Source organism: Bufo gargarizans, chromosome 3 (genome assembly GCF_014858855.1).
Source record: "Bufo gargarizans isolate SCDJY-AF-19 chromosome 3, ASM1485885v1, whole genome shotgun sequence".
Classification (NCBI taxonomy): domain Eukaryota; kingdom Metazoa; phylum Chordata; class Amphibia; order Anura; family Bufonidae; genus Bufo; species Bufo gargarizans.
Genome location: NC_058082.1, coordinates 19,235,921 through 19,262,631, shown reverse-complemented (window position 1 = coordinate 19,262,631; position 26,711 = coordinate 19,235,921). Strand labels below are relative to the sequence as shown.

Sequence of the window (26,711 nt, the reverse complement as noted above, 5' to 3'; positions counted from 1 at the left end):
TTTGATAAATCTTCCCCAATGTCTTTTCTGCTCTCAGTGGCAACCGATGGTGTATAGTGAATAGACACAGAGGTCCTAATAGCCAGAGACACTGCGTCCTGGTTCACACTTGGCGGTTACTTCCAGTCTCTGGCCAGTAGCCAGATGTTGGATACGGGTGGACAGGATACATACATTGTACAGTTAGGTAGCGGTGCGGCTTTGTGCCACACGACTACCACCTAGTGCAAACTTAGTCTAAGGGCTCGTGCACATGGAGGGGTCCTGCCGTGCACAGAGATCATAGGGGTCAATCAGGAAAAATCAGAAGAGGCCTCATGCACCTCCACAGCGGCCTCAGATCACACATCATCTGTTACTCGATGCCGTCACCATGCCGCTATAATACTACTAACAGAAAGGATCATTCTACATGAAAACACAAGCAAAATTATGGATATAATAAACCTAACAAGAAACCCCATACTGCACAAAACACGGTATAATAAATAGCTAAAAAAATATATCATCCAAAATTAAACAGTAGTCCATGGTAATGATTATAAAATCCATGGTCACGGCTCGTTCTCTGCCAGCAGTATGGTCGGTAGGAAGGGCACAGCCCTATTATTTCATAGGTTGCTATAGGGGGAGGCTGGGCATGCACTGATAGGGGGAGGCTGGGCATGCACTGATAGGGGGAGGGTGGGCATGCACTGATAGGGGGAGGGTGGGCATGCACTGATAGGGGGAGGTTGGGCATGCACTGATAGGGGGAGGCTGGGCATGCACTGATAGGGGGAGGCTGGGCATGCACTGATAGGGGGAGGCTGGGCATGCACTGATAGGGGGAGGTTGGGCATGCACTGATAGGGGGAGGCTGGGCATGCACTGATAGGGGGAGGCTGGGCATGCACTGATAGGGGGAGGCTGGGCATGCACTGATAGGGGGAGGCTGGGCATGCACTGATAGGGGGAGGCTGGGCATGCACTGATAGGGGGAGGCTGGGCATGCACTGATAGGGGGAGGCTGGGCATGCACTGATAGGGGGAGGGTGGGCATGCACTGATAGGGGGAGGGTGGGCATGCACTGATAGGGGAGGCTGGGCATGCACTGATAGGGGGAGGTTGGGCATGCACTGATAGGGGGAGGGTGGGCATGCACTGATGGAGGGAGGCTGGGCATGCACTGATAGGGGAGGGTGGGCATGTACTAATAGGGGAGGCTGGGCATGCACTGATAGGGGAGGGTGGGCATGCACTGATAGAGGGGGCTGGGCATGCACTGATAGGGGAGGGTGGGCATGTGCTGATAGGGGAGGCTGGGCATGCGCTGATAGGGGAGGCTGGGCATGCACTGATAGGGGAGGCTGGGCATGCACTGATAGGTGAGGCTGGGCATGCACTGATAGGGGAGGGTGGGCATGCACTGATAGGGGAGGGTGGGCATGCACTGATAGAGGGGGGCTGGGCATGCACTGATAGGGGAGGCTGGGCATGCACTGATAGGGGAGGCTGGGCATGCACTGATAGGGGAGGCTGGGCATGCACTGATAGGGGAGGCTGGGCATGCACTGATAGGGGGAGCCTGGGCATGCACTGATAGGGGGAGGCTGGGCATGCACTGATAGGGGAGGCTGGGCATGCACTGATGGGGGGAAGGTGGGCATGCACTGACTTTAAAGACCATCCTACTTTTAGGTCCACAATTCTGAGTTGATTAAAATGGGTTTTCTCTGGAAAATTATAACAAAATGGGTCAGAAAAGGTTCAAAATAAATAAAATAAAAATTAAACCTTACTTATCAACCTCACTGATCCTTCCAGCTGAATTTGTGTTGCTGGTCTGGTCCCCACAGCAGGCCTTTCTTGGCATGTCAAGCCGGGACCAGGAAGTGAAAAGTAGCAGGGACCAGACCACCACCGGTACAGTTTATTTTTTTATTTTTAACTGTATGGGCCCTTTTAGTATATCTTTATGGCAGCCTGAAGCTACCACTAGAGGGAGCCTAGGTGTTTACTGCACACACTGTTGCTTTTGAGGTCAATGTATAAGAAATATGCAGTTAGCTCCCTCTAGTGGTGGCTGCAGGTCGCAGGAATGTAATCATTCCCTATTTTCTGATTCAGCTCTGGCTGTTGTCCAGCCATTAATATTGATGACCGATCGTCAGGGTAGATCATCGATATCGGCGCTGTCCGACACCAGCTGTGAGACGAGGAGGCGGCACTCCATGCTAGTTCTGCTTCCTCGTCATTACTACTATGCCTCGTCTCCAGTGGAGCGGATGTAGTGTAATTAAAAGTACCCACTCCGTTCACTTGAATTGAGCGAGTACTTATCATTACACTGCACTTCCGAGATGAAGATCAGTGTAATGAACAGAAAGAAACGCTGGCATGGAGCGCCTGTCTCCTCTTCAGGAGGTCATCCATAATACTTCTTTCATTTTTAACCTATTCTGTCTCTTTTCTAAAAAGTTTTATCCCACTGGACAACCACTTTACATTTTAGTGTTTACCCTTCATTGTCAAGGTCAAGACACAGAATGGTGGAAATTATAAAACCATAACAGGACTGATGCCAACAGCACAAGACATAGCGAAGAAGGGATTCATGTAGTGTCTGTGCAGTTACCATTGTACAAAGTGATGATACAGACGTGTGATATTCTCAATATATCCCCAGCTTTATGTATGATAGGAGTAAGGCAGCGGTTCAGACTCTGCCATGATGGATGGCGATCATGGAGTGCTATCTTCAGGATTAGCACCACAAGATGGAGTTGGTCTTCAATAATCGGGTGACTTTCTTACTCCAAATGCTATATTCAAACTGAACGGGTCCATTGAAGAAGTAGATATAACCTAGGAGAGATAAGATGTATTTGATGATGAGAATTCTGGCTTCAGAAAGTTACTAAATAGGGCTTTGTGACTTTTCGGTCTCTTTTACGGAAACTGTTTTGTGACATTTTGCATTTCTACTCACTCAATTGGGTATTACTAAAAATTGGTTACTTATGTTAATTGCATCCCCACCAGATTTATCAACTGTGACTTTTTTTTTTTTTTAAGTTACAAAAATTGTTGCAGAAAGTGGACTAACATCTCAAGACAAAAGTGTTAGACTTAGGACTCATGCCCACAAATGTAAGGGCTCCATGCCTGTGCTGTGGACCGCAAATAGGGGTCTGCAATGCACGGGCACCGCCTGTGTGCACTCCTAGTGCGGATGCGGGCCCATTGATTTGAATGGGTCTGTGATCTGCAAAATACAACAAAAGATAGGACATCTCTTGTCTTTTGCGGTGCAGAGGCAGAAACCCGAAATCACGATAGGAGATTACCAATCTTTGGCCGTATCTGGAGAATCGCAGACCTGTTCAAGTCAACAGAGTGCACACAGCCAGTGCCTGTATAGTGCAGACCTGCTGTTTTACGGTCCGCAATACGGGCAGGGAGGCCTTACATTGGTCTGCATGAGCCCTTAGGCCTACAATAGTTCACACATCAGTAAGGCCTCATGCACACGACCGTTGTTTGGGTCCGCATCCGACCCGCCGTTTTGGCGGCTCGGATGCGGACCTATTCACTTCAATGGGGCCGCAAAAGATGCGGACAGCATTCATTGCTCCGTTCCGAGGCCCCGCAAAAAAAATATAGCATGTCCTATTCTTGTCCGTTTTGTGGACAAGAATAGGCATTTTTACAATGGGCCGCCCGTTCCGTTCCGCAAATTGCGGACCGCAAAAAACGGAACGGTCGTGTGCATGAGGCCTTACTGTGAGCCAAAATCAGGAGTGAAGCCTACTCAGAGATAAGGTATAAGGGAAAGATCTGCACCTGTTCAGTGTTTGTGTCCCGCACCTGGTTTTGACTCACAATCACTGATGGAAATCACTGACAAATTCACTGACGTGTGAATAGGTTTCCAGGACTAGAAAAACATGGCTGATTTCTTCCAAAATACCTCACACAACCTGTGGACAGGTGTGGTTCTGTTTTTGGAAGAAAGCCCTCATCTTTTACTAGTCTTACAGAACTCCTTTAATGTTGCCCCAAATTTATCAAACGTGTGACATTTAATAAATTTGGCACAAATTATGACAGCGCACAGTCCTGCAAAACTGACTGCCAAAAATTTCCCTCAGGATAGATCTCCCCGCCTTCTCACAGCTTTGCCTAAGCCATATGATGTCACGTTCATCGGTCACGTGACCTAGGCAAAGCGAATGGGACTGAACTGCAATACCCAGCACAGCCACTATACAATGTACGGAGCTGTGCTTGGTGAGCACAGAGAGGCTGCGGTGGTACTGCAGGCACTGGTGCCTTCTCAAACAGCTGATCAGTGGGGGTCCCGGGTGTCAGACTCTCACCAATCAGATACTGAAGACCTATCCAGAGGATAGGTGACCAAAGTCTCAAAAAAAACTTTCACTTGGTAAAGAAACTAGCCCTATAAAAAAAAGGTATTTTATATTAAGAAAATCCAATTAAATATTTACCATTTCTTCGATAAGCCGCATCAACCTTTTCCCCAATACCCAAAAAGTCATCTGCAATCAGCCTGGGGAAGCCTTTATCCATAGTCATGCTTTCTTCATCATAGCTGGAACAGAGGAGAATTTATTTTAGAGCCTGCCTTCTCTCTTACCCCTTGAACCTTAGAAGTTTGGCACATGCGATTCGCCAAGTTTAGCTTGTAATTGCCCTTTAGGCTATGGTGGCATCTCCTGTGACCACAGAAGCTGATGTATTACACAGTTTTAGTTTTTACTTAAAAAACTCTTATTATTAATTCTTTAAACCAGCACTGAAATAAAAAGTAGAAATCAGTGGCCTGCTGCCATCACTGGGGGGGAATCTTTACTTATAGGCTATGGACACCTTCAGGCAATTTTGTTATGATCGCCTTTTACTCATTTTGGAATTAAAATCATTTTTCAATTGGTAATAAAAAGGTTTAGCCGTTTCTCAGATAAAGAGTTCAAAAATCTATCTGTTTTGCCTGTCATCTGATGGCTCATGTGTAGCTCTTATCCCTGATGTCCTTACTTCATACATACTTATTTAAGCCATATTCTTATCAGTTTGAGAAGAATTGAGCTATAATTAGTGCCCATAGCCTTTAAGTTGCTTAAAGGGGTTTTCTAGGACCCAGAAGCTCCTGTAAACCCACCTTAATTGCATGCATGTATAAGAAAGTTTGCAATAAAGCTACAGTCCTGAAGTTGTGTGGATCGGCTGCCCAGGAACCTGGTCATATGACATGTTCCTAGAAATCTGCTTCTAGCCTGGGGTATGGACAGGACATCACTTTTACTGTGGACAGGGAAGAAGTATTCCTCTCCCTGGCGCATTCGCTAACTCCTGAATCCACCTCAACGGTGCATGTGCCAGGGAGTGGAATAGTTCTGACCAGTCCACATCCATAGCCCAGTCCTGAAACCTGGTAAAGGCTGTGACGTCAGTGGAAGCTGTTTTTTAGGAAGAGGAACGTCACATGACTGGGTTTCAGAGGGGTGATCCATGCAACTTTGGAATGTATATTGCAAATTTACATAGTTACATAGTTAATATGGTTGAAATAAGTCCATCAAGTCCAACCAAAAGTCCATCAAGTAGAAGGCTTGCATACTAAAGTCTCAATTTTCGCAGATGACACTAAACTGTGTAAAGTAATTTACACTGAAGAGGACAGTATACAGCTACAGAGGGATCTGGATAGATTGGAGGTTTGGGCAGATAAGTGGCAGATGAGGTTTAACACTGACAAATGTAAGGTTATGCACATGGGAAGGAATAATGCAAGTCACCCGTACATACTAAATGGTAAAACACTCGGTAACACTGACATGGAAAAGGATCTGTCAGGTTGTCACTAGCTCCTTACCCCCCTGAAGAAGCCGCATCTTGCGGTGAAACATGTCGGGGGAGCTGCACCAATAGCTTTTAAATGATCATGACAGGGCAAAAGAATGATAACTGAACGGCGATCTGCAGACGCCGCATAGATACGTATACTATAGGGTCAGCTAATAGGTATAAGTGTGGGCGGTAGGAGCCGCTGTGAGTGCTAGATAAAAATATCGCACTTGGTTAAATAAAGCACTTTAGGTAGGGTATTAATCCCAAAAGCGATAGCTGCAAGGTGTCTGATGTCGGCTGACATTACAGACACGCACCTCGCAATCCCTTGCAAGAGATAACTAAGACTCTTAGTTCACCCATAGACAAGCAGTGGGTGTTAAGCCTACAGCCCCCTAATAGTTTGCCCTTCATATCGAGTTTTAAACTTATATGTTTTTGTGGCTATATTGTTTATAAAAATAAAAATAAAAGTTATATTTTAATAATAAAAAAACTTGAGAAAAGGCCAGAAACAGGAATTATAGTCCTCGACTATTGAAACCGTACTTTTGACCTCCTGGGTCCAGAGGATCACTTGTAAATATTACAGGGGTGTTATGCACAACCCGCTTCTACTGGGGTGTTATGCAGGACCCGCTTCTACAGGGGTGTTATGCAGGACCCGCTTCTACAGGGGTGTTATGCAGGTCTCGCTTCTACAGGGGTGTTATGAAGGACCCACTCGGACGCAGAAAACCTCTTTAATTTACTGTTGAAAAAGTTTCACACTGCCGAGCAATATGCAATCAATGGGGTAATCCAGCAAGTGTTTTGTTCTCCTACAGCACCCCCACAGGGGATATTAAACATTACACAGTTTCCATTTAAATCAATAGGGTCTCATTGTAATGTAGAGTCCTCCAGACCAAGATTGTCCTGAATGAGAGACTTTCACCTTTAACTCCTGATTCCCTGATAGATACCTGCACTCTAAGTCATAATATGGTTTGGGATCAATAAGAAAAGTGATCTGCAGTAGGAGTAATGATGGTGGTTTTCCTACCTCCAATACTTGTCTCCAGTAAAGAAATACGTCTTGCCAGTTGCATCATTATAAACAGCTGCATCGATAGATTTTAGAGCTTTTGGAAAACCAAGTTCATATAGTTTTTTGGGATAGTCGTCCATTATATCATATCCATTCAGAGCCCAGAACTTATTTCCTGATTAAATATAAATGAGTAGGTTATAATAACTATGTAAGTATCACATGCTGAAGCTGGCATTTCTCCGGAATAGTCATTGTGATGTACGTCTTTGCCTTTTCCAAGGCAGGTATCATTTTAGTGGAAAGGATCAACCCAACCAGACAGTATGCCGATGGGGTTAATCCTAATAGAAATAGAAAATGTCCTATTCTTGTCCGTTTTGTGGACAAGGATAGGCATTATTACAATGGATCAGCAAGAAAACTGATGTAACATTGGCGTCACATAGATGTCATCCGTTTTTTGGCGGATCCATGTTTTGGGGATCACTAAATACATACGGTCGTGTGCATGAGCCCCTATAAGAAAAGATGCTCCAGGATTATTTTTGGGGGGATATCAAGCAGCAGCTGTGACTGCTTTTTTTGACTATTAAAAAACATCATAGAAGCCGCTCACATTCACATTTTTCCATACCTTATGTGTTTTTTCTGGCCTTTTAGTAGAGTTTTTCTGGCCTTTTTAGTGAAGTTTTTTAGGCTTTTTTGATTTTTTTTTTAAACAAATACAGGTCCTTCTAAAAAAAATTGCATATTGTGTTAAAGTTCATTATTTTCTGTAATGTACTGATAAACATTAGACTTTCATATATTTTAGATTCATTACACACCAACTGAAGTAGTTCAAGCCTTTTATTGTTTTAATATTGATGATTTTGGCATACAGCTCATAAAAACCCAAATTTCCTATCTCAAAAAAGTAGCATATTTCATCCAACTAATAAAAGAAAAGTGTTTTTAATACAAAAAAAGTCAACCTTCAAATAATTATGTTCAGTTCTGCCCTCAATACTTGGTCGGGAATCCTTTTGCAGAAATGACTGCTTCAATGCGGCGTGGCATGGAGGCAATCAGCCTGTGGCACTGCTGAGGTGTTATGGAGGCCCAGGATGCTTCGATAGCGGCCTTAGGCCTCATGCACACGACCGTTGTGTGCACCCGTGGCCGTTGTGCCGTTTTCCGTTTTTTTCTGCGGCTCCATTGACTTTCAATGGGGCTGTAGAAAACTCGGCTTGTGCACCGTTTTTACACCGCGCCCGTGACCCGTGTTTCGAGGCCGTGAAAAAAATATAACCTGTCCTATTTTTTTCACGGCCAACGGTTCACGGGCCCATTCAAGTCAATGGGTCCGTGAAAGAACACGGATGCACACAAGATTGGCATCCGTGTCCGTGATCCGTGGCCGTAGGTTGCTTTCATACAGACGGATCCGAAGATCCGTCTGCATAAAAGCTTTTTCTGATCTAAGTTTTCACTTCGTGAAAACTCATTTCCGACAGTATATTCTAACACAGAAGCGTTCCCATGGTGATGGGGACGCTTCAGGTTAGAATATACTGAAAAACTGTGTACATGACTGCCCCCTGCTGCCTGGCAGGTGCTGCCAGGCAGCAGGGGGCAGACCCCCCCCCCCCCCCTGTTTTTAACTCATTTGTGGCCAGTGCGGCCGCCCCCCCCCCCCTCCCTCCCCTGTAGTTAACTTCTTGGTAGCCAGCCCCCCCTCCCTCCCCTGTAGTTAACTAATTGGTGTCCAGTGGGCAGGGGCGGATTAAGTGCATGATAGGCCCGGGGCTGTCTACCCAATTCGGGCCCCCCCCCCCCCTCCATTTTAGTTTTAGTTTTTTTTTCTATATGAAGAGGCTGCGGTGCTTCGTAAGCGCCAACGTCTCTTCCTAGGCCATATGACATCGTTCACATGGTCTAGGTGCAGCTCTGTCTCATCCGAGTGATTGCGGCTGAGCTGTAATACCGAGCGCAGGGCTATCAAATGGACATCGCTGTGCTTGGTAACGAGCAAAGAGGCTGCGACGCTCACTGGGACATCGCGGTCTCCTCAAACAGCTGATTGGTGGGGGTGCCAGGAGTCAGACCCCCACCATCTCATAACTCTCTGTGTACAGATGTCATAGATGTTACCTGCAGTCCTATGTAACAACCCACATAACACAGTGAACTATTGTGTTATGTGGGGTGTTACATAGGACTGCATGGAACATCTACTACATTATCTGTACACAGAAAGTAATCACTGTTATCTAGGCTGTTACATAGGACTGCAGGTGACAAATACAAATTTTAGTTGCCAAATTTAAAACACATACGATTATGATAAAAAAAAGACTTGGAGGAGGAGATGAGACGCAGGTCACAGTGGTGAGCCAGCTCTACATATAGGAGAATACTGCACCACATACCTGTTACATCCAGTGACATCTCCTGTCATGTAGATCCTCTCTTTCATCTTCTCCTCCGTTTGACCAAGACCGCCATGACAAATTCTTTCAGCCGCATCTCGTCTCTACAGAGTTTGTTACACAGACACGTTAGAGTTCTCATAATTGGGGTCATTTATCAAACTGGTGTAAATTACAACTGGCTTAGGTGCCCACAGCAACCAATCAGATTCCACCTTTAATTTTCCAAAGGAGCTGTGAAAAATGAAAGCTGGAATCTGATTGGCTGCTATGGGTAACTAACCCAGTTATACTTTACACCAGTTTGATAAATTACCCCAAAGGTCCCTATAGTGTCTACAGCAATTATAATGTCCCCTAGAGTGCCCCCAGTAATAATAACACCCTATATTGTGTTCCAGGTAATAATACCTGTATAGTGTCCCCAAAAATAATGTCCCCTAATAGAAAGGCCCCCACACTACCCCCATATAGTAATTTCCCCCACACTGCCCCATATAGTAATTTCCCCCACACTGCCCCATATAGTAATTTCCCCCACACTGCCCCATATAGTAATTTCCCCCACACTGCCCCATATAGTAATTTCCCTCACACTGCTCCATATAGTAGTTTCCCCACACTGCCCCATATAGTAATTTCCCCCACACTGCTCCATATAGTAAGTTTCCCCCACACTGCCCCATATAGTAATTTCCCCCACACTGCCCCATGTAGTAATTTCCCCCACACTGCCCCATATAGTAATTTCCCCCACACTGCCCCATATAGTAATTTCCCCCACATAGTAATTTCCCCCACACTGCTCCCATATAGTAATTTCCCCCACACTGCTCCCATATAGTAATTTCCCCCACACTGTCCCATGTAGTAGTTTCCCCACACTGCCCCATATAGTAATTTCCCCCACACTGCCCCATGTAGTAATTTCCCCCACACTGCCCCATATAGTAATTTCCCCCACACTGCTCCCATATAGTAGTTTCCCCCACACTGCCCCATATAGTAGTTTCCCCCACACTGCCCCATATAGTAATTTCCCCCACACTGCCCCATGTAGTAATTTCCCCCACACTGCTCCCATATAGTAGTTTCCCCCACACTGCCCCATATAGTAGTTTCCCCCACACTGCCCCATATAGTAGTTTCCCCCACACTGCCCCCACACAGTAATTCCCCCACACTGATCCATATAGTAATTCCCCCACACTGATCCATATAGTAATTCCCCCACACTGCCCCCATATAATAATTTCTCCCACACTGCCCCATATAGTAATTTCCCCCACACTGCTCCCATATAGTAGTTTCCCCCACACTGCCCCATATAGTAATTTCCCCCACACTGCCCCATATAGTAGTTTCCCCCACACTGCCCCATGTAGTAATTTCCCCCACACTGCCCCATGTAGTCATTTCCCCCACACTGCCCCATATAGTCATTTCCCCCACACTGCCCCATATAGTCATTTCCCCCACACTGCCCCATATAGTCATTTCCCCATATAGTCATTTCCCCCACACTGCTCCATACAGTAATTTCCCCCACACTGCCTCCCATGTAGTAATTTCACCCACAAAGTAATTTGCTGCCCACACTGCCCCCATCAAGTAATAACACCACACACTGCCCCCCATTAGATCATTTTACCTGACACTGCCATCCATTAAGTGATTTGCCCCGACACTGCCATCCATTAAGTGATTTGCCCCCACACTGCCCCATCATTAAGTAATTTGCCCCCCACACTGCCCCATCAAGTAATAACCCCCCACACTGCCCCCCATTAGATAATTTGCCCCCACACTGCCCCATCAAGTAATAACCCCCCACACTGCCCCCCATTAGATAATTTGCCCCCACACTGCCATCCACTAAGTAAATAGCCCCCCACACTGCCCCCACAGTATTAATTTCTCCACACTGCCCTCACAGTATTAATTCCCCCCATGGTAGTAATTTGCCCCTACAGTATTAATTGTCTCCCACACTACCCCCACATTATTAATTTCCCCCATACTAGTAATTTGCCCCCACGTAGTAGTTTGCCCCCCCTGTTCCTTCAGTAATGTCCCCCAAAGTCGGCAGTTGGCACACAAAAAAATAAAAGCTAATACTTACCTGTGTCCCAGCCGGCGCTCACTCGTAGATGGTGCAGGCGTGCGCACACACGTCAGTGTGCTGCGTCCGGGCACAGGCACTGCGTGATGACGTCATCACGCCCGCCTGCATCGGGATTTTACTACCGCATAGGCTTCAGGCCTGAAGCCTATGGCGGTGATCGGCGGCGGGGCAGGGAACTATGCGCTCCCGTGCCCCGCCGTAGTTTGTGGGCGTTTGGGTCGTTGGGCCCCCCAGCGATGCCGGGCCCGGGGCTACCGACCCAAACGCCCCAATTATAATCCGCCACTGCCAGTGGGCCCCCCCTCCGTCCGCTATAGATAACTCATTGGTGTCCAGTGGGCCCCCCCTCCGTCCGCTATAGATAACTCATTGGTGTCCAGTGGGCCCCCCCTCCGTCCGCTATAGATAACTCATTGGTGTCCAGTGGGCCCCCCCTCCGTCCGCTATAGATAACTCATTGGTGTCCAGTGGGCCCCCCCTCCGTCCGCTATAGATAACTCATTGGTGGCCAGTGGGCCCTCTCCCCTCCCACCCCCTCCTAATTAAAATCGCCCCCCTATCATTGGTGGCAGTGGTGAGTACCGATCGGAGTCCCAGTGTAATCGCTGGGGCTCCGATCGGTAACCATGGCAACCGGGACGCTACTGCAGTCCCGGTTGCCATGGTAGCTTAGCAATTTGTAGAAGCTTTATACTTACCTGAAGAGCAGCGATGTCTGTGACCGGCCGGGAGCTCCTCCTACTGGTAAGTGACAGGTCTGCGCTATAAGCAATGCGCCGCACAGACCTTTCACTTACCAGTAGGAGGAGCTCCCGGCCGGTCACAGACATCGCAGCTCTTCAGGTAAGTATGAAGCTTCTACAAATTGCTAAGCTACCATGGCAACCGGGACTGCAGTAGCGTCCCGGTTGCCATGGTTACCGATCGGAGCCCCAGCGATTACACTGGGACTCCGATCGGTACTCACCACTGCCACCAATGATAGGGGGGCGATTTTAATTAGGAGGGGGAGGGAGGGGAGAGGGCCCACTGGCCACCAACGAGTTATCTACAGCGGAGGGAGGGGGGGCCCACTGGACACCAATGAGTTATCTATAGCGGACGGAGGGGGGGCCCACTGGCCACCAACGAGTTAACTACAGGGGACGGAGGGGGGGCCCACTGGCCACCAACGAGTTAACTACAGGGGAGGGAGGGGGGGCCCACTGGACACCAACGAGTTTACTACAGGGGAGGGAGGGGGGGGGGGGCGGCCGCACAGGGGAGGGAGGGGGGGGGCGGCCGCACTGGCCACCAATGAGTTAACTACAGGGGAGGGAGGGGGGGCGGCCGCACTGGCCACCAATGAGTTAAAAACAGGGGGGGGTCTGTCCCCTGCTGCCTGGCAGCACCTGCCAGGCAGCAGGGGGCAGTCATGTACACAGTTTTTCAGTATATTCTAACCTGAAGCGTCCCCATCACCATGGGAACGCCTCTGTGTTAGAATATACTGTCGGATCTGATTTTCACGATGTAGCTCATATCCGACAGTATATTCTAACATAGAGGCGTTCCCATGGTGATGGGGACGCTTCAAGTTAAAATATACCATCGGATTGGAGAAAACTCCAATCCGATGGTATAAAAGAACTCCAGACTTTACATTGAAAGTCAATGGGGACGGATCTGTTTGAAATGGCACCATATTGTGTCAACTTCAAACGGATCCGTCCCTATTGACTTGCATTGTAATTCAGGACGGATCCGTTTGGCTCCGCACGGCCAGGCGGACGCCAAAACGACTTTTTTTTCATGTCCGTGGATCCTCCAAAAATCAAGGAAGACCCACGGACGAAAAAACGGTCACGGATCACGGACCCACGGACCCCGTTTTTGCGGGCCGTGAAAAAAAACTGTCGTGTGCATGAGGCCTTAAGCTCATCCAGAGTGTTGGGTCTTGCGTCTCTCAACTTTCTCTTCCCAATATCCCACAGATTCTCTATGGGGTTCAGGTCAGGAGAGTTGGCAGGCCAATTGAGCACAGTAATACCATGGTCAGTAAACCATTTACCAGTGGTTTTGGCACTGTGAGCAGGTGCCAGGTCGTGCTGAAAAATGAAATCTTCATCTCCATAAAGCTTTTCAGCAGATGGAAGCATGAAGTGCTCCAAAATCTCCTGATAGCTAGCTGCATTGACCCTGCCCTTGATAAAACACAGTGGACCAACACCAGCAGCTGACATGGCCCCCAGACCATCACTGACTGTGGGTACTTGACACTGGACTTCAGGCATTTTGGCATTTCCCTCTCCCCAGTCTTCCTCCAGACTCTGGCACCTTGATTTCCGAATGACATGCAACAGTCCAGTGCTGCTTCTCTGTAGCCCAGGTCAGGCACTTCTGCCGCTGTTTCTGGTTCAAAAGTGGCTTGACCTGGGGAATGCGGCACCTGTAGCCCATTTCCTGCACACGCCTGTACACGGTGGCTCTGGATGTTTCTACTCCAGACTCAGTCCACTGCTTCCGCAGGTCCCCCAAGGTCTGGAATCGGTCCTTCTCCACAATCTTCCTCAGGGTCCGGTCACCTCTTCTCGTTGTGCAGCGTTTTCTGCCACACTTTTTCCTTCCCACAGACTTCCCACTGAGGTGCCTTGATACAGCACTCTGGGAACAGCCTATTCGTTCAGAAATTTCTTTCTGTGTCTTACCCTCTTGCTTGAGGGTGTCAATGATGGCCTTCTGGACAGCAGTCAGGTCGGCAGTCTTACCCATGATTGCGGTTTGGAGTAATGAACCAGGCTGGGAGTTTTTAAAAGCCTCAGGAATCTTTTGCAGGTGTTTAGAGTTAATTAGTTGATTCAGATGATTAGGTTAATAGCTCGTTTAGAGAACCTTTTCATGATATGCTAATTTTTATAGATAGGAATTTTGGGTTTTCATGAGCTGTATGCCAAAATCATCAATATTAAAACAATAAAAGGCTTGAACTACTTCAGTTGGTGTGTAATGCAGTGTTTCCCAACCAGTGTGCCTCCAGCTGTTGCAAAACTACAACTCCCAGCATGCCTGGACAGCCTTTGGTTGTGCGGGCATGCTGGGAGTTGTAGTTTTGCAACAGCTGGAGGCACACTGGTTGGGAAACACTGGTGTAATGAATCTAAAATATATGAAAGTCTAATGTTTATCAGTGCATTACAGAAAATAATGAACTTTATCACAATATGCTAATTTTTTTAGAAGGACCTGTATATGGATGGCTTTTTTCAGCCTTCTCTTCCCCTATAGAGTAGGAAATGAAAAAAGGCCTGGAAAAAACACCATTTCTTTAAGATGCTTCAAAATAAATAAATAACTGCTTGTGTGTCCTGCATGTCATATCTCTCATGGACTTTCAGCTTACATCTGATGCAAAAAATAATGCAAATAAAAATGCAAAAGTGCTGAAAAATGGCATAAATACTAAGGCTACTTTCACAATAGTGTTTTTGCTGGATCCGGCAGGGTTCAGCAAAAACGCTTCCGTTACTGATAATACAACCGTCTGCATCTGTTATGAAAGTATCCGGTTGTATTGCCAAGAGGATCCGTCATGAACTCCATTGAAAGTCAATGGAGGACGGATCCGTTTTCTATTGTGGCAGATTGCGTCAGAGAAAATTGATTCGTCCCCATTGACTTGCATTGGGAGTAATGTCGGATCCGTCTTGCTCCTCATCCCAGGACGGAAAGCAAAATACAACATGTTGCGGTTTGCTCTCCGGTCTGGGAACGCAACTAAACGGAACGAAATGCATTTTGGAGCATTCCATTCTGTTCAGTTTTGCCCCCATTGACAATGAATGGTACAAAAGTGAAGCGTTTTTTTCCGGTATTAATCCCCTATGACGGAACTCAATACCGGAAAACTTAAACGCTAAACTGAAAGTACCGTAAAAGCAATTTTTGTAGATCAATATTTTAGCATAGGATTGATTTGTTGAAAAGGAGATAATAGCAAAGTTCTTACGCACCTCTAAAAATGAATATCAGATCCTTCTGGGGATACTCATAGGCAGCATCAATTTTGTTTGGAAGTTCAGGCCAGAAAGACTTAGTCAAAACTAACTCTGCATCTGTCATCTGAGGATGGACCCTCCAAAAGAACCTGGATGAAGAAGATATGATGACTTTAAAGGTTATCAGTGTCTGGGGCATATATATAAAAAAGGGTGTCCTGGTGGAAATGTAGTATTACATGGTGCCCATTGAATTAAATGGGAACCACTTTAGAATGGAGCAGATGTGGATCCGCTGTATGACTTGTGGTTATTCCTAAGGCCATTCTCTAAATAGGTCCCCAGGTCTTCACCCTTTAACCCCTATACAGGGATCTGGACTCTGCTGCAGGGAAACTACCAGGCCTCTACTGCTTGGAGTAGTGTCTTTTCCAGGGACTGATGACCCCCGGGGATCAATAAAGACTGGTGCGGTCAACCGAGGGATCAGGTAAAACCACAGTCGGGGACAAGCCTAGGCCAGAGCAGGAAGAGTACAATCAATCCAATAAACAGTCTGAGGTGAAGATGGGTAGCTCAAGGTCCAGGTCAGGCCATAAAGGGTCAAAGCCAGTAGTCAGTACATGGAACAAACAACTGAACAAACAGCACACCTTTGCAGGAAACTAACGTACTAGAACCTATTGCTCAGGCAGCTTCCCTCAGGGCAAAGTGTGTTAAATATCCTAACATGACAAGCCATAGGCTGGGGGTATGCACGCACTGGCCTTTTAAATGCCCAAGGGAGCACATGCGCCCTACAGCTAGTGGATGGAAGGCACAGCGCTACTCCAGCGGCCAGGACCATCAGGTAGGGAGAAGGAGACATTAGCGAGACAGGGCCAACACAGCCCTAGGACAGGTGAGCAGGTGAGCAAGACAGTGGCCAGGCACACCTGCAGGAAAGAAGTGACAGTAGGCCCGGACCACCACTATAACAGACTTGGCTGGGCCTAGTCATAAACAGCTGGAGTTGTCTGTTCTAACTCATGCGGGTTGAGAGACATTTCCCAAGATGCTTGCCAGGGGGAACCACAGCGATCCAGAAATTTTCCTTGCAGCCACTGCAGAATAAATGCGGTATTACAGATTCCTGGCCACCCATGGATGACCCAGGTCCATCAGAGTGAGAGCTAATAATATATATACATATGCAAATGTTAAATTAATAATGGGTTCTACCAACCTGTCTTTGAAGATAAACTTTTCTCCTCTGAGTTCAGTGACTGCATCAATCTCTAGATCTGGGTCACACTTTTCAGGAGTTTTGGGGTGTTTTGGATTTGGGTCTTTGTTACCTGGCCCTAGAAGATGTAGAATAATTTAGTTGACAATTCAAAGCTATAAAATATCACAAAATTGACAAAATTCTTATAAAAACAGGAACCTGGATATTAAGCAAGGCAAGGCTTTGTTCAGAGGATTATAACAAGGCAACCTTTTAGCCACTGTATTACAGTCACAAATCCCAGCCCTCCTGCAGGTCCAAAACTAGGTCACTATGATGCTGTTAGGTCAGGTTGGGCTGTGGCCTAAGACAATCTTCCGAAGCTTGCAGGCATAATAAAGAAAACGTAAGATTATAATCTCACCATAGAGTTCTTGAATTCCTTGTACATCGTCATCAGGAAGAATGAAGTTGGTGGTTTCTGCGTAGCTATAAACCGGATACATCAAGGAGCCTGGATCTCTGGAATGGTCAAGGCCCAGAGCGTGGCCAAATTCATGAGCGGCAACAATAAAAAGGTTGTATCCTGCAAAACAGTAGCACTCCCTTTAACTTATCCATATGGGATTGTTTGTATTTTTTTACGTTAGTTACTTAGAAACACTATAATCCTTCAGTTCACAAGTTGGATCAAAATCCCGCACATATTTCTGGTCAGAAATCCAGTGCTCTAACCTCAGCCCCATTAAAGTGAATGCGGTAGAGCTGTAATACCAAGCACAGCCACTATACAGTGTACGGTGCTGTGCTTGGTGAGCTGAGAGACTACTGCGTGCGCCAGTGCCTTCTCAAAGAGCTGATCGGCGGGGGTCCCAGCTGTCGGACCCCCACTGATCAGATACTGATGAGTTCATCTCTGGAGGATAGGTCATCAGTATAAAAGTCTCGGTTTTAGTTTCTATATCTATCACTGACAATTTGGCCTAGCACAGGTAACCATCTCTCCACTAACACCCTTGCTGGAGCATCCTTTCTTATAATCCTGTGTTGTTCCATTCCTGATATTTGTCCTGCATGAAAAATCAAGTGGGTGTTATGCAGTACCCCAGAGGACTACTGCAAAGAGTTAACCAGTACCAAAAGATTTAAAGCAATGCCCTTCAGTTAAATGTTGTGATTTATTGTGTTTTATGTGAATTCAATGGCACTCTATAAGCCAACTAACAGTTAATCATTTGGAAGTCTGTTTAAGTTACCAGGGTGATTGACCGTTTCTGCCTCTGACTAGTTAGAGAGAGGAGTCTAGTCTGAGTAGAGCAAGGGAGAAGGCCTGTATGTGCAAGCTCCTGCTATCTAGACCCAGGTTCAGAGAACCTCTGTCTCTGAGTCTATAGCTGTCAGAGAAGCAACTCTACTACCAAAATACCTTTGAAGAAAGAGACCAGACATATTAGAAGGTCCAGAACCCACAAGGCTGCGCATTGGACACAGACAGCAAGGTATTGCATGTTTATGGTAGAAAGGGGAATATTGCTAAAGCTTTCCACCATACTTTGAAACGGATTGGCCACCTGTATCTAAGTTCTGTACCCCTCAGTCCCGGGAACTGCAAAAGGAGTTAATAAGAAACTAGCTCCATGCTAGTGGTTCTGGTTATTGTCTCCATCATCTGCCAGCCGCTACATTCACACTCCTGCTTTGCACCTAGTCAAACATCCTCCAAGGGCACCCCACCTATCAGAAGGCAGGAGCCTCAATACCAGGTTGTGCCCCAAGGAAAAAAAAGATGCGCCCTCTAGTCCCTGCACGGCCCCAGGGAGCACCAGAGAGGAAGACTGACAGCGTGACCTGTGAGTACTACTACCAGCATAGCAACCACCACTCCCATTCTCCTCACAGCGCTTCTCGGCAGCTTGCTGCACCTACCATTCCATCATACAATTGGGTGCGTTCCAAAAAATCTGACACTGTTACCACTTGTTAGACAGGGAATAGGGGATAACTTATAGATCAGTGGGTGTCTGACCACTGGGACCTCCACCAATCATGAGAATAGTGGTCATGTACCCTGTGGGGTCCCACAAAATTAATGGAGCAGCAGGTTGAGCATGTGCGCAGCCACTCCATTTAACATTATGGGACTGCCTGATATAGCCAAGTACGGTGCTTTGTCTTGACTGAAGAGCTGGTGACCCTTGAAAGTTTCTTGTCAAGATTTGAAAACTTGAGGTTTATTTGGGTATACTTTAACCAATGAGATTCATCTCATGAGGTTCTGTTTAATGTCTTCTAGATGTCAGAACTGAACTGGATCTTCTTACCTTTATAGTCATTTGTGAATATTTCATCATCATCAAAGTGAGTGTCTCCTCCAATTTTGTCTCCAGGGGGGAAAGCATGAGCTAGCAAACCATTAGGGCCATCAAATGGGTAGTAATCACCATGCTCTAGAAAGACAAAAAAAGGCACAAAGTTGTAAGGAAACTTTGGGGAGTGATGGGGTAAAAAATTAAAATTATTTTCATTTCTGATGTCAGACGGGGAAAACTGAAATATCAGTATTATAGCAAGGCTGCCCCAGGACCTTCACAGGCACGACAATCTGATATTCTAAACTTCCTTATGGTACATGGGTGGACATGGTGAGACAATAAGAAGTCACATGGATACACACAATGCAGTAAAATGAGGTAAATGGAATCAAAGCCTGATGCTCACCAATCACTAGAACGTGAGTCCCAATAGCCCCCGTTCCTCATCCCTGCATGACCACAGTGAACGGAAGGCCAGTCCAGCATGCATGCTGCCACTCCATCCCATGTCTAAGGGACTGGCAGGGTTTATCATCATGCTTATTATTGTCATGTAAAGGGCTGGCTTTAGAGATGTGTGACCTGTACAGTCTTGTAGGGCAGGTCACTAATGAAAGAGGTGGCACTGGCATTGACAACCTCTGCACCTGGAGATGGCACCACATGACGTATTCCACTCTTTAGTCAATTATCTGGCAAATTTATTTGAGCACTGTATGGTCCTGGTTATATGTAAACTGTATTATAATAAATGAGCGCTATAAGGTACACCATAGGTAGGGGGTTACAAAGAAGGTTCTGCTGAGGGCAACTCCCAACCTAAGTCCAACCATGATTATCTACAACATATGGTTAGTGGAAGGGCCTGAGCTTTGGTACCAACAGGTGTAGGTGCAGTGTCCCACTCCTTGATGTTCGTGGGTACTTTAACTTATTTGCCAATGTAATGTATTGCTGTATGTACCCTGTATATTCCTATCACAGGCTGCTAGGGTGTCATTCCAACCATTCACCCCTAGGTGGTGCTGGCATCACTTAGATATAACTGAGAGGAAGTAGGAGGAAGAAAGGTAGTGAGTGTCAGAGAGAGTCAGAGTAAAGAGGAGTAAGTTAAAGGGAACCTGTCACCTCAAAAACGCATATAAAACCGCCAGCATTACCTTATAGTAGTTATGTTTGATCCGGTACTCTGATGCTCATTTGCTTAAAAAAACTATATTTTAAGCGCCATCAGCGCTATCTCGCTGGTCAGCTTCAAGTCAAGGGGGCAGCGGCTTCCTTTCTTCAAGTCAAGGTAAGTGCACCCCCTAACCGCCCCCTCTCTCTTGTTTGATTGACAGCCAGAAGTCTCGCGCATGTGCGGCGCGCTCCTTGGTAAGGTGCGATCCCGTCTCCGGCTGCCGCTGTTAGCCGGCTTTCAGCGGCGCACCGCGCATGCGTGAGACTTCTGCGATCCCGGCCGCACTTCAGGCTGTCAATCAAACAAGAGAGGGGACGGTTAGGGGGCGTGCTTATCTTGGCTTGAAGCAAGGAAGCCGCTGCCCCCTTGACTTGAAGCTGACCGGCAAGCTAGCGCTGATGGCGCTTAAAATATTGCTGTTGTTTTTTTAAGCAAATGAGCATCAGACTACCGGATCAAACATATTATTATAAACAGACTGGGGGCTACTATAAGGCAATGCTGGCGGTTCTATATGCGTTTTTGAGGTGACAGGTTCCCTTTAATGGAGGAGCAGAACAGGCCTAGTCCACAATGTAGCTGCTAGTTTAACCCCTTGGCTCTGGCCAGGCTAAGGGAGTATAGAGAACAGTATCACAGCAGCAAAGCACGGACCAGTGAGTCTACGTCTGGTATAGAGAAAGTCTAGTGGAGGTTAGAGCTAAATTGGCCAATGGACTTCACAAGCACCAGTGACCGGGAGAAGCTAAAAGTACCTGGACACAAGCGGATGATTATTGCGCAGAATCATCCTTTACACATGCCTCTATGGACATAGTGGACCGTGATTCTTCAGTGAGCATCCTGCACAAAGAATGGAGCAGAAGACTGAGGCCTGCCATTAGGCCATTAGGGAGCCGCCCTGTGGATTGCTACTGACTAGTAAGAGTTATTATATCCAGTACCGGAGTGCTAGAGAGTGGGCAAAGCATAGACAGATAGAAAAGAAGGAGAACTCCTCAAATTACAATTGCCTAAGCCTGTTATAAGGATTACAGTGGATATTATTGGAATTATCATCTTTGCCCTATAAATGACCTGTACAGACTGCTCTGAGACAAATGATTTAAGTAAAAGTTCAACTGTTTTACTACAACCGACTCCTCATCTTTTCCATCACGAACCACCGGGGTCCCAGCCCCAAAGCACCCTAAAGACCTACACCATCAAGGGCACCTCAACCACCATCTGTCTGGTGATCTCTGTACTAGAGAGCGCCCTGGAGGATTTAGTGCTGTCTTCCCCTTCACTGCACTCCAGCCCAGGGAGGCTCTGCTAACCGTGAGTACAAACTACTACTACCCCCATCAGCCCATTGTAGCCTCACGTGTTGCCCGGTCGCTGCATAAGTAGTTGTAATGTTACCAGTGCGGTGTATTATGAACATATCAGCGCAATATCAATGTATTATCAGCATATTGTGTTTTTACAGCTGTTCCTGTGATAGAAACCGTAGGCTCAGAAAGTGGAAAGGAATTCATGACAGTGGTTTTAGTGGTTTAGTAATAATAGCTTTGTATTATAAGGATTAGCAGTGAATATGCTCATCATACCACATTACTTCTTTAGTTCTCTATCCAGTTACAGTTTGTGGTTTTCGGGTTATAGCTGTGCAAAAGGGTGCAGTGTTGAAATACTACGGTAATTTTTTTCTTTAACATTAGTTCTTCTTCATAGCATCCCCTGTCCATCAACAGTGTGAGATGTGGCCAGCCCATGAAGTAATGATGCAGAGGCAAACATATGATGGCCAAAGCTCATTACTGTTTAGACCAGGAAGCATGCAGAAGAGACTTCGGGTGATGTGTGGCCTAAGAGGAGAAGACTTCTTAGGTCACATAATTGGCTGGGTCTGTCATGTTGGCCTTACCTCTTTGAGTACTACTCCAGACAGACACAAAGACACATAGTGGGGACTACTCAAGTATGGAAAAGGGTAAGGGGAGAGAACAGATATTGACAAGTGACTAGGTGGCAAATTATAGTTGTCCATAGCCTTCTTACTGGCTGACAACAGTTGCAGCTCCCTGAGCCCAATTCCAGTATGAAGAACAGCTCTTGAGCACAAACTGCTGCTATAACAAGGTCAATACTGAACAGACTATAGAGCAGGGACCGACACATATGAAACCTCCATTGCTGATTATCATTTTAAAGGAATTCTTGAGTTGGGGCATGAAAACATATCTGTCTAGGGACATTTTGCCACTTGATGGATAAAGTGGTGGTTTGGATCAGAGAGGTCCTACAGACTATATATATATAAATACACAAAGAGCAGTGATTAAGATTGCATTATATTAAGGGATTACTGTCTGTAATCTCCATTGTAATTTTAATATCTACTAAGTTACTGTACCTTTTTTTCCAAAAGAAACCATAATATCAGCAGTGCCAGACCGCAGCCTAGTGAAATTTAATTGGGTGACATCACTCCACACCTTTAACGCCTTCTTGATAGCTCTGTCCACATCGGCACGTGGCAAATCTGGGGTGTAGTTAAGAATTCTAGAAAATAGAGGGAATTAAATAGGGAAATTAAACACAGAATTGCAAATGGCTCAGGAGCACCAAAAAAGAAGATAATTTCCTAGGGCTCGCATTTGAAAAGTGCTCCTCAAATGCAATTTGTGAACTCAAACAGACTGGTGGCTACTCTGTAAGAGCCATATCTATGGGGTTGTCCTTCAGCACAACCCTAGTGGCCAGCCTCACATTACTCCAATCATTAGCTCATATCGGAATTGGAGAAGGTCAAGAAGGCTCACCAATACTCAGACCACATGTTCTCTACCATTCACCTTCATAATATCTATGTAATCATAAATATGTTTGGAGATATAGACTAGTTACTATATAACCATAAAGACAGAACATAGACGTGGATAAAGATACCTGTAGGTGATATTATTTCTGGGCCATTTCAGCTTCCTTGGGAAGAAATTGTATTCTCCTATATCTGGAACACCACATCTTGGTTGTTTCATAATTTCCAGAGTTTCTTCATCCAGTTTGCCTGTTACATCCAGGCCAAAGAAGGCTTGCATCTCTTTTAGCTGAGAAGTCACACTGTTAGCTCCTGTCTTTCTCAGAATCCCAATGGGATTGGATGGAGAACTATACAAGGCGCTTAGATATTTCTAGAGACAAAACAAAATATATAATATATAATAGACTGAAATGGATACACATGTAGTGGTATACATAGCGAACAAAGGTCCCATAGCAATGATAAAAATGAAGCCCCTTTTAGGTGCTGCTTGACTCCAATATGCTCCTAACCATCCATAACTGGAGGTCCTAATGCCCTCATCCATGATTGTTAATTTGCAGCTCTTATGGACCTTACTACCTCTGCATGGCCTCACCAAACCACCAAACCAAAACTGGTTATAAGCCCCAATTTAAGCAATCTCCTTCACATGTTGAGAAAAAAACTCTGCGGCATCAACTGGCTTTAAATCTGCAGCATAAGAATTTATGCTGTGGATTTCCTCCGAGGATATTACAAGTAATGAGGTAAATCTGCAGCAAAAATGCAGCAAAATCCATGACAAACATATGCACATTTTTGCCCTGGATTTACTTCTACAGGGTAAATTAATAAGCTGCAGATTTATGCTCATCCGAGGTCAATATACATTGCAGATTCTTTCACATCATGTGTCATGTGTGCAGTGCAGTGTCATGTACTTGGCTTATATATCCCATCCCAAAGGCTATGTATAGGGAGGAAGCAGTTAGCTGGCAGCCCTTAGTAACAGTTGATAGATGAGAGCTGATCCAGTTGGGAGCTGCCAGGAAAGAGTGGAGAAGCTTCTGCTTGAGAGTAAACACGACTTAGAGGATACAGGCTGCGAACTAAGAACATCCTAGAGAGACAAACTGAAATTTTACAAAAGGTAAAGTGCCCATTGAAAAGGTAACAACTGTACTTTGCCTATAGACTTCCCTGCATTTTGGATAGGACAATAAACTTCTGATCCCCCCTCATATTGATAGTATAGACTGAGGGTACTGTGAAAACACAGATATAGAGTGAGGGATCAATTGTACCCCTTTGGCAGAGTTCAGAAGATTGCATAAGTTATCTGTAAAGGGACTCATAGGGGCCGTTTTGCTGCTTATACCCCCTTTACACAGCCTTGGGAATGTTACTTGTGCAACTTGGGTGATAAGAACTGTGTCTAACATTGCCAGAAAAGTGTACTTACAAACTGCTGAAGTTGCCAGTAAAACGTTTCATCTGTTACCCCTAAATCTGGCCTCATTGCATGCACCGACACCTGCGTTACCACAGCAGAACATTGTCTTGCCTTTGCGGGAACTCTGTCTTGCTCACCAAAAACCCACCTACACCAAGGATAGACCACCACTATCTGCACCAGCAAGAACTACACAGCTCTGTCCACTATGCAGTGGATGGAGATGGTTACTGCAGCGCCATTCCCATTCACTACAATGGGAGCAGAGCTGCAGTTACCAGTTCTGTCCACTACACAGTGGATGGAGCTGTGTAGTTGCGGTATTAGAGCTACTGCAGAACTGCCAATCGGTGAGAAGTGCAGGGTGTTGGACCTCAACAGTCATATAATGATGACCTATCCTCAGGATAAGCCATGAATTGTAACAGAGTGGACAACCCTTTTAAGTACCAAACTAGGCTGCATTCTTGATTAATTGGAGATATCATTGCAATATCAAAACAAATACAATGACTATAATCTACAGAATCTAGCATGTAAAATAGGCATATACAACATAAAAGAACCTGTGCAAAGCGAAGATCATTCTCCGTGACTTCAGAGCTGTCCTCCACAGGGATGGGGATGGAGAAACAAAGGCCAAGACTGACCACCAGCAGAACAGCCGCTGATATTGCAGGTGTCATGTTTGGTCTTTTATTCTCTGGACCTCTCCTGGCTGCTTATGAGCCTCCTTATATAGTGTAAGAGCCATGAGTCACTCCATTGAGACATGCTAAAACTTCTAACCAATGAATGGTAAATATGATTCCTCCCAAATCCCCCCAGAAGACATCCTGGTTTGTGGTGAGGAACAGAAAAACTTCTGTGCCCTGCAAAGAGGATATTTAAAGTAAACATGCCCTCAGCAGATTTGTACTGGGAAGTACTGAGTTGCATAAAGTGCCACACGATGCTGGGATTTATCCATTAGTTTGCAAAATAAAAGTTTTACTCTTTGAAAGTAAAAAAAAAAAGAAAAGATGTAGATGGAAGAGATTATAGTGGACAACTCACCGTAAGCGGGAATCTTGTCAAAACAGCAAATTGTCCCAAATTAAAAGGAAATCAGGCATAAGTGTAATAGAGTTTATAGTAAGTGTTATAACCCATTAGATAGACAAGAAGTAAACAAAATGGGAGACTCTGGGTTCTGCACTGGTACCTCATAAAATGGTATTAATTGGTTAAAAAAAATTGTTAAAATAGCTACAGTATGAAGTTTATTATCCCTGTACTGTGACATCACTGTGTGTATTATCCTGTACTGTGACATCACTGTGTTTATTATCCCCGCACTGTGACATCACTGTGTTTATTATCCCTGTACTGTGACATCACTGTGTTTATTATCCCTGTACTGTGACATCACTGTGTGTATTATTCTGTACTGTGACATCACTGTGTGTATTATCCTGTACTGTGACATCACTGTGTTTATTATCCCTGTACTGTGACATCACTGTGTTTATTATCCCTGCACTGTGACATCACTGTGCTTATTATCCCTGTACTGTGACATCACTGTGTTTATTATCTCTGTACTGTGACATTACTGTGTTTATTATCCTGTACTGTGACTTCACTGTGTTTATTATCCCTGTACTGTGACATCACTGTGTTTATTATCCCTGTACTGTGACATCACTGTGTTTATTATCCTGTACTGTGACATCACCGTGTTTATTATCTCTGTGCTGTGACATCACTGTGTTTATTATCCTGTACTGTGACATCACTGTGTTTATTATCTCTCTGCTGTGACATCACTGTGTTTATTATCCCTGCACTGTGACATCACTGTGTTTATTATCCCTGCACTGTGACATCACTGTGTTTATTATCCCTGTACTGTGACATCACTGTGTTCATTATCCTGTACTGTGACATCACTGTGTTTATTATCATTGTACTGTGACATCACTGTGTTTAGAATCCCTGTACTGTGACATCACTGTGTTTATTATCTCTGTATTATGACATCACTGTGTTTATTAACCTGTACTGTGACATCATTGTGCTTATTATCCTGTACTGTGACATCACAGTGTTTATTATCCCTGCACTCTAAAATGACTGTGTTTATTGCTCCTGTACTGTGACATCACTGTATGTATTATCCGGTACTGTGACATCATCCTGTTTATTATCCCTGTTCTGTGACATCGCTGTGTTTATTATCCCTGTACTGTGACATCACTGTGTTTAGAATCCCTGTACTGTGACATCACTGTGTTTATTATCGCTGTACGGTGACATCACTGTGTTTATTATCCTGTACTGTGACATCACTGTGTTTATTATCCCTGTACTGTGACATCATTGTGCTTAT

The 26,711-nt window shown here is 45.5% G+C and overlaps 1 protein-coding gene across 1 annotated transcript; it reads right to left on the bottom strand.

The window, feature by feature from the left end:
• Positions 1-1,575: 1,575 nt before the first annotated feature.
• Positions 1,576-25,032, bottom strand: LOC122931167 (collagenase 3-like). Its single transcript, XM_044285173.1, has 10 exons — positions 24,907-25,032; positions 23,031-23,275; positions 22,495-22,643; positions 18,926-19,051; positions 17,029-17,190; positions 16,623-16,740; positions 15,413-15,546; positions 6,900-7,059; positions 4,492-4,595; positions 1,576-2,848 (listed from the first exon to the last, which is right to left on the bottom strand). The coding sequence occupies exons 1-10, from the start codon at positions 25,024-25,026 to the stop codon at positions 2,748-2,750; spliced, it is 1,419 nt and encodes a 472-aa protein (XP_044141108.1). The 5' UTR covers positions 25,027-25,032; the 3' UTR covers positions 1,576-2,747.
• Between the last annotated feature and the right edge of the window lie 1,679 nt (positions 25,033-26,711).

Bases quoted from the DNA above. Each gene is read 5' to 3' on its own strand.
- LOC122931167 (XM_044285173.1), bottom strand. From the start codon at position 25,026: ATGACACCTGCAATATCAGCGGCTGTTCTGCTGGTGGTCAGTCTTGGC. The intron at 19,052-22,494 runs GTACAGTAACTT...TTGTCTTTCTAG, and splicing joins GGTTTCTTTTGGAAAAAAAG to AGCATGGTGATTACTACCCA. The intron at 17,191-18,925 runs GTAAGAAGATCC...ACTGTTTTGCAG, and splicing joins ATTCACAAATGACTATAAAG to GATACAACCTTTTTATTGTT.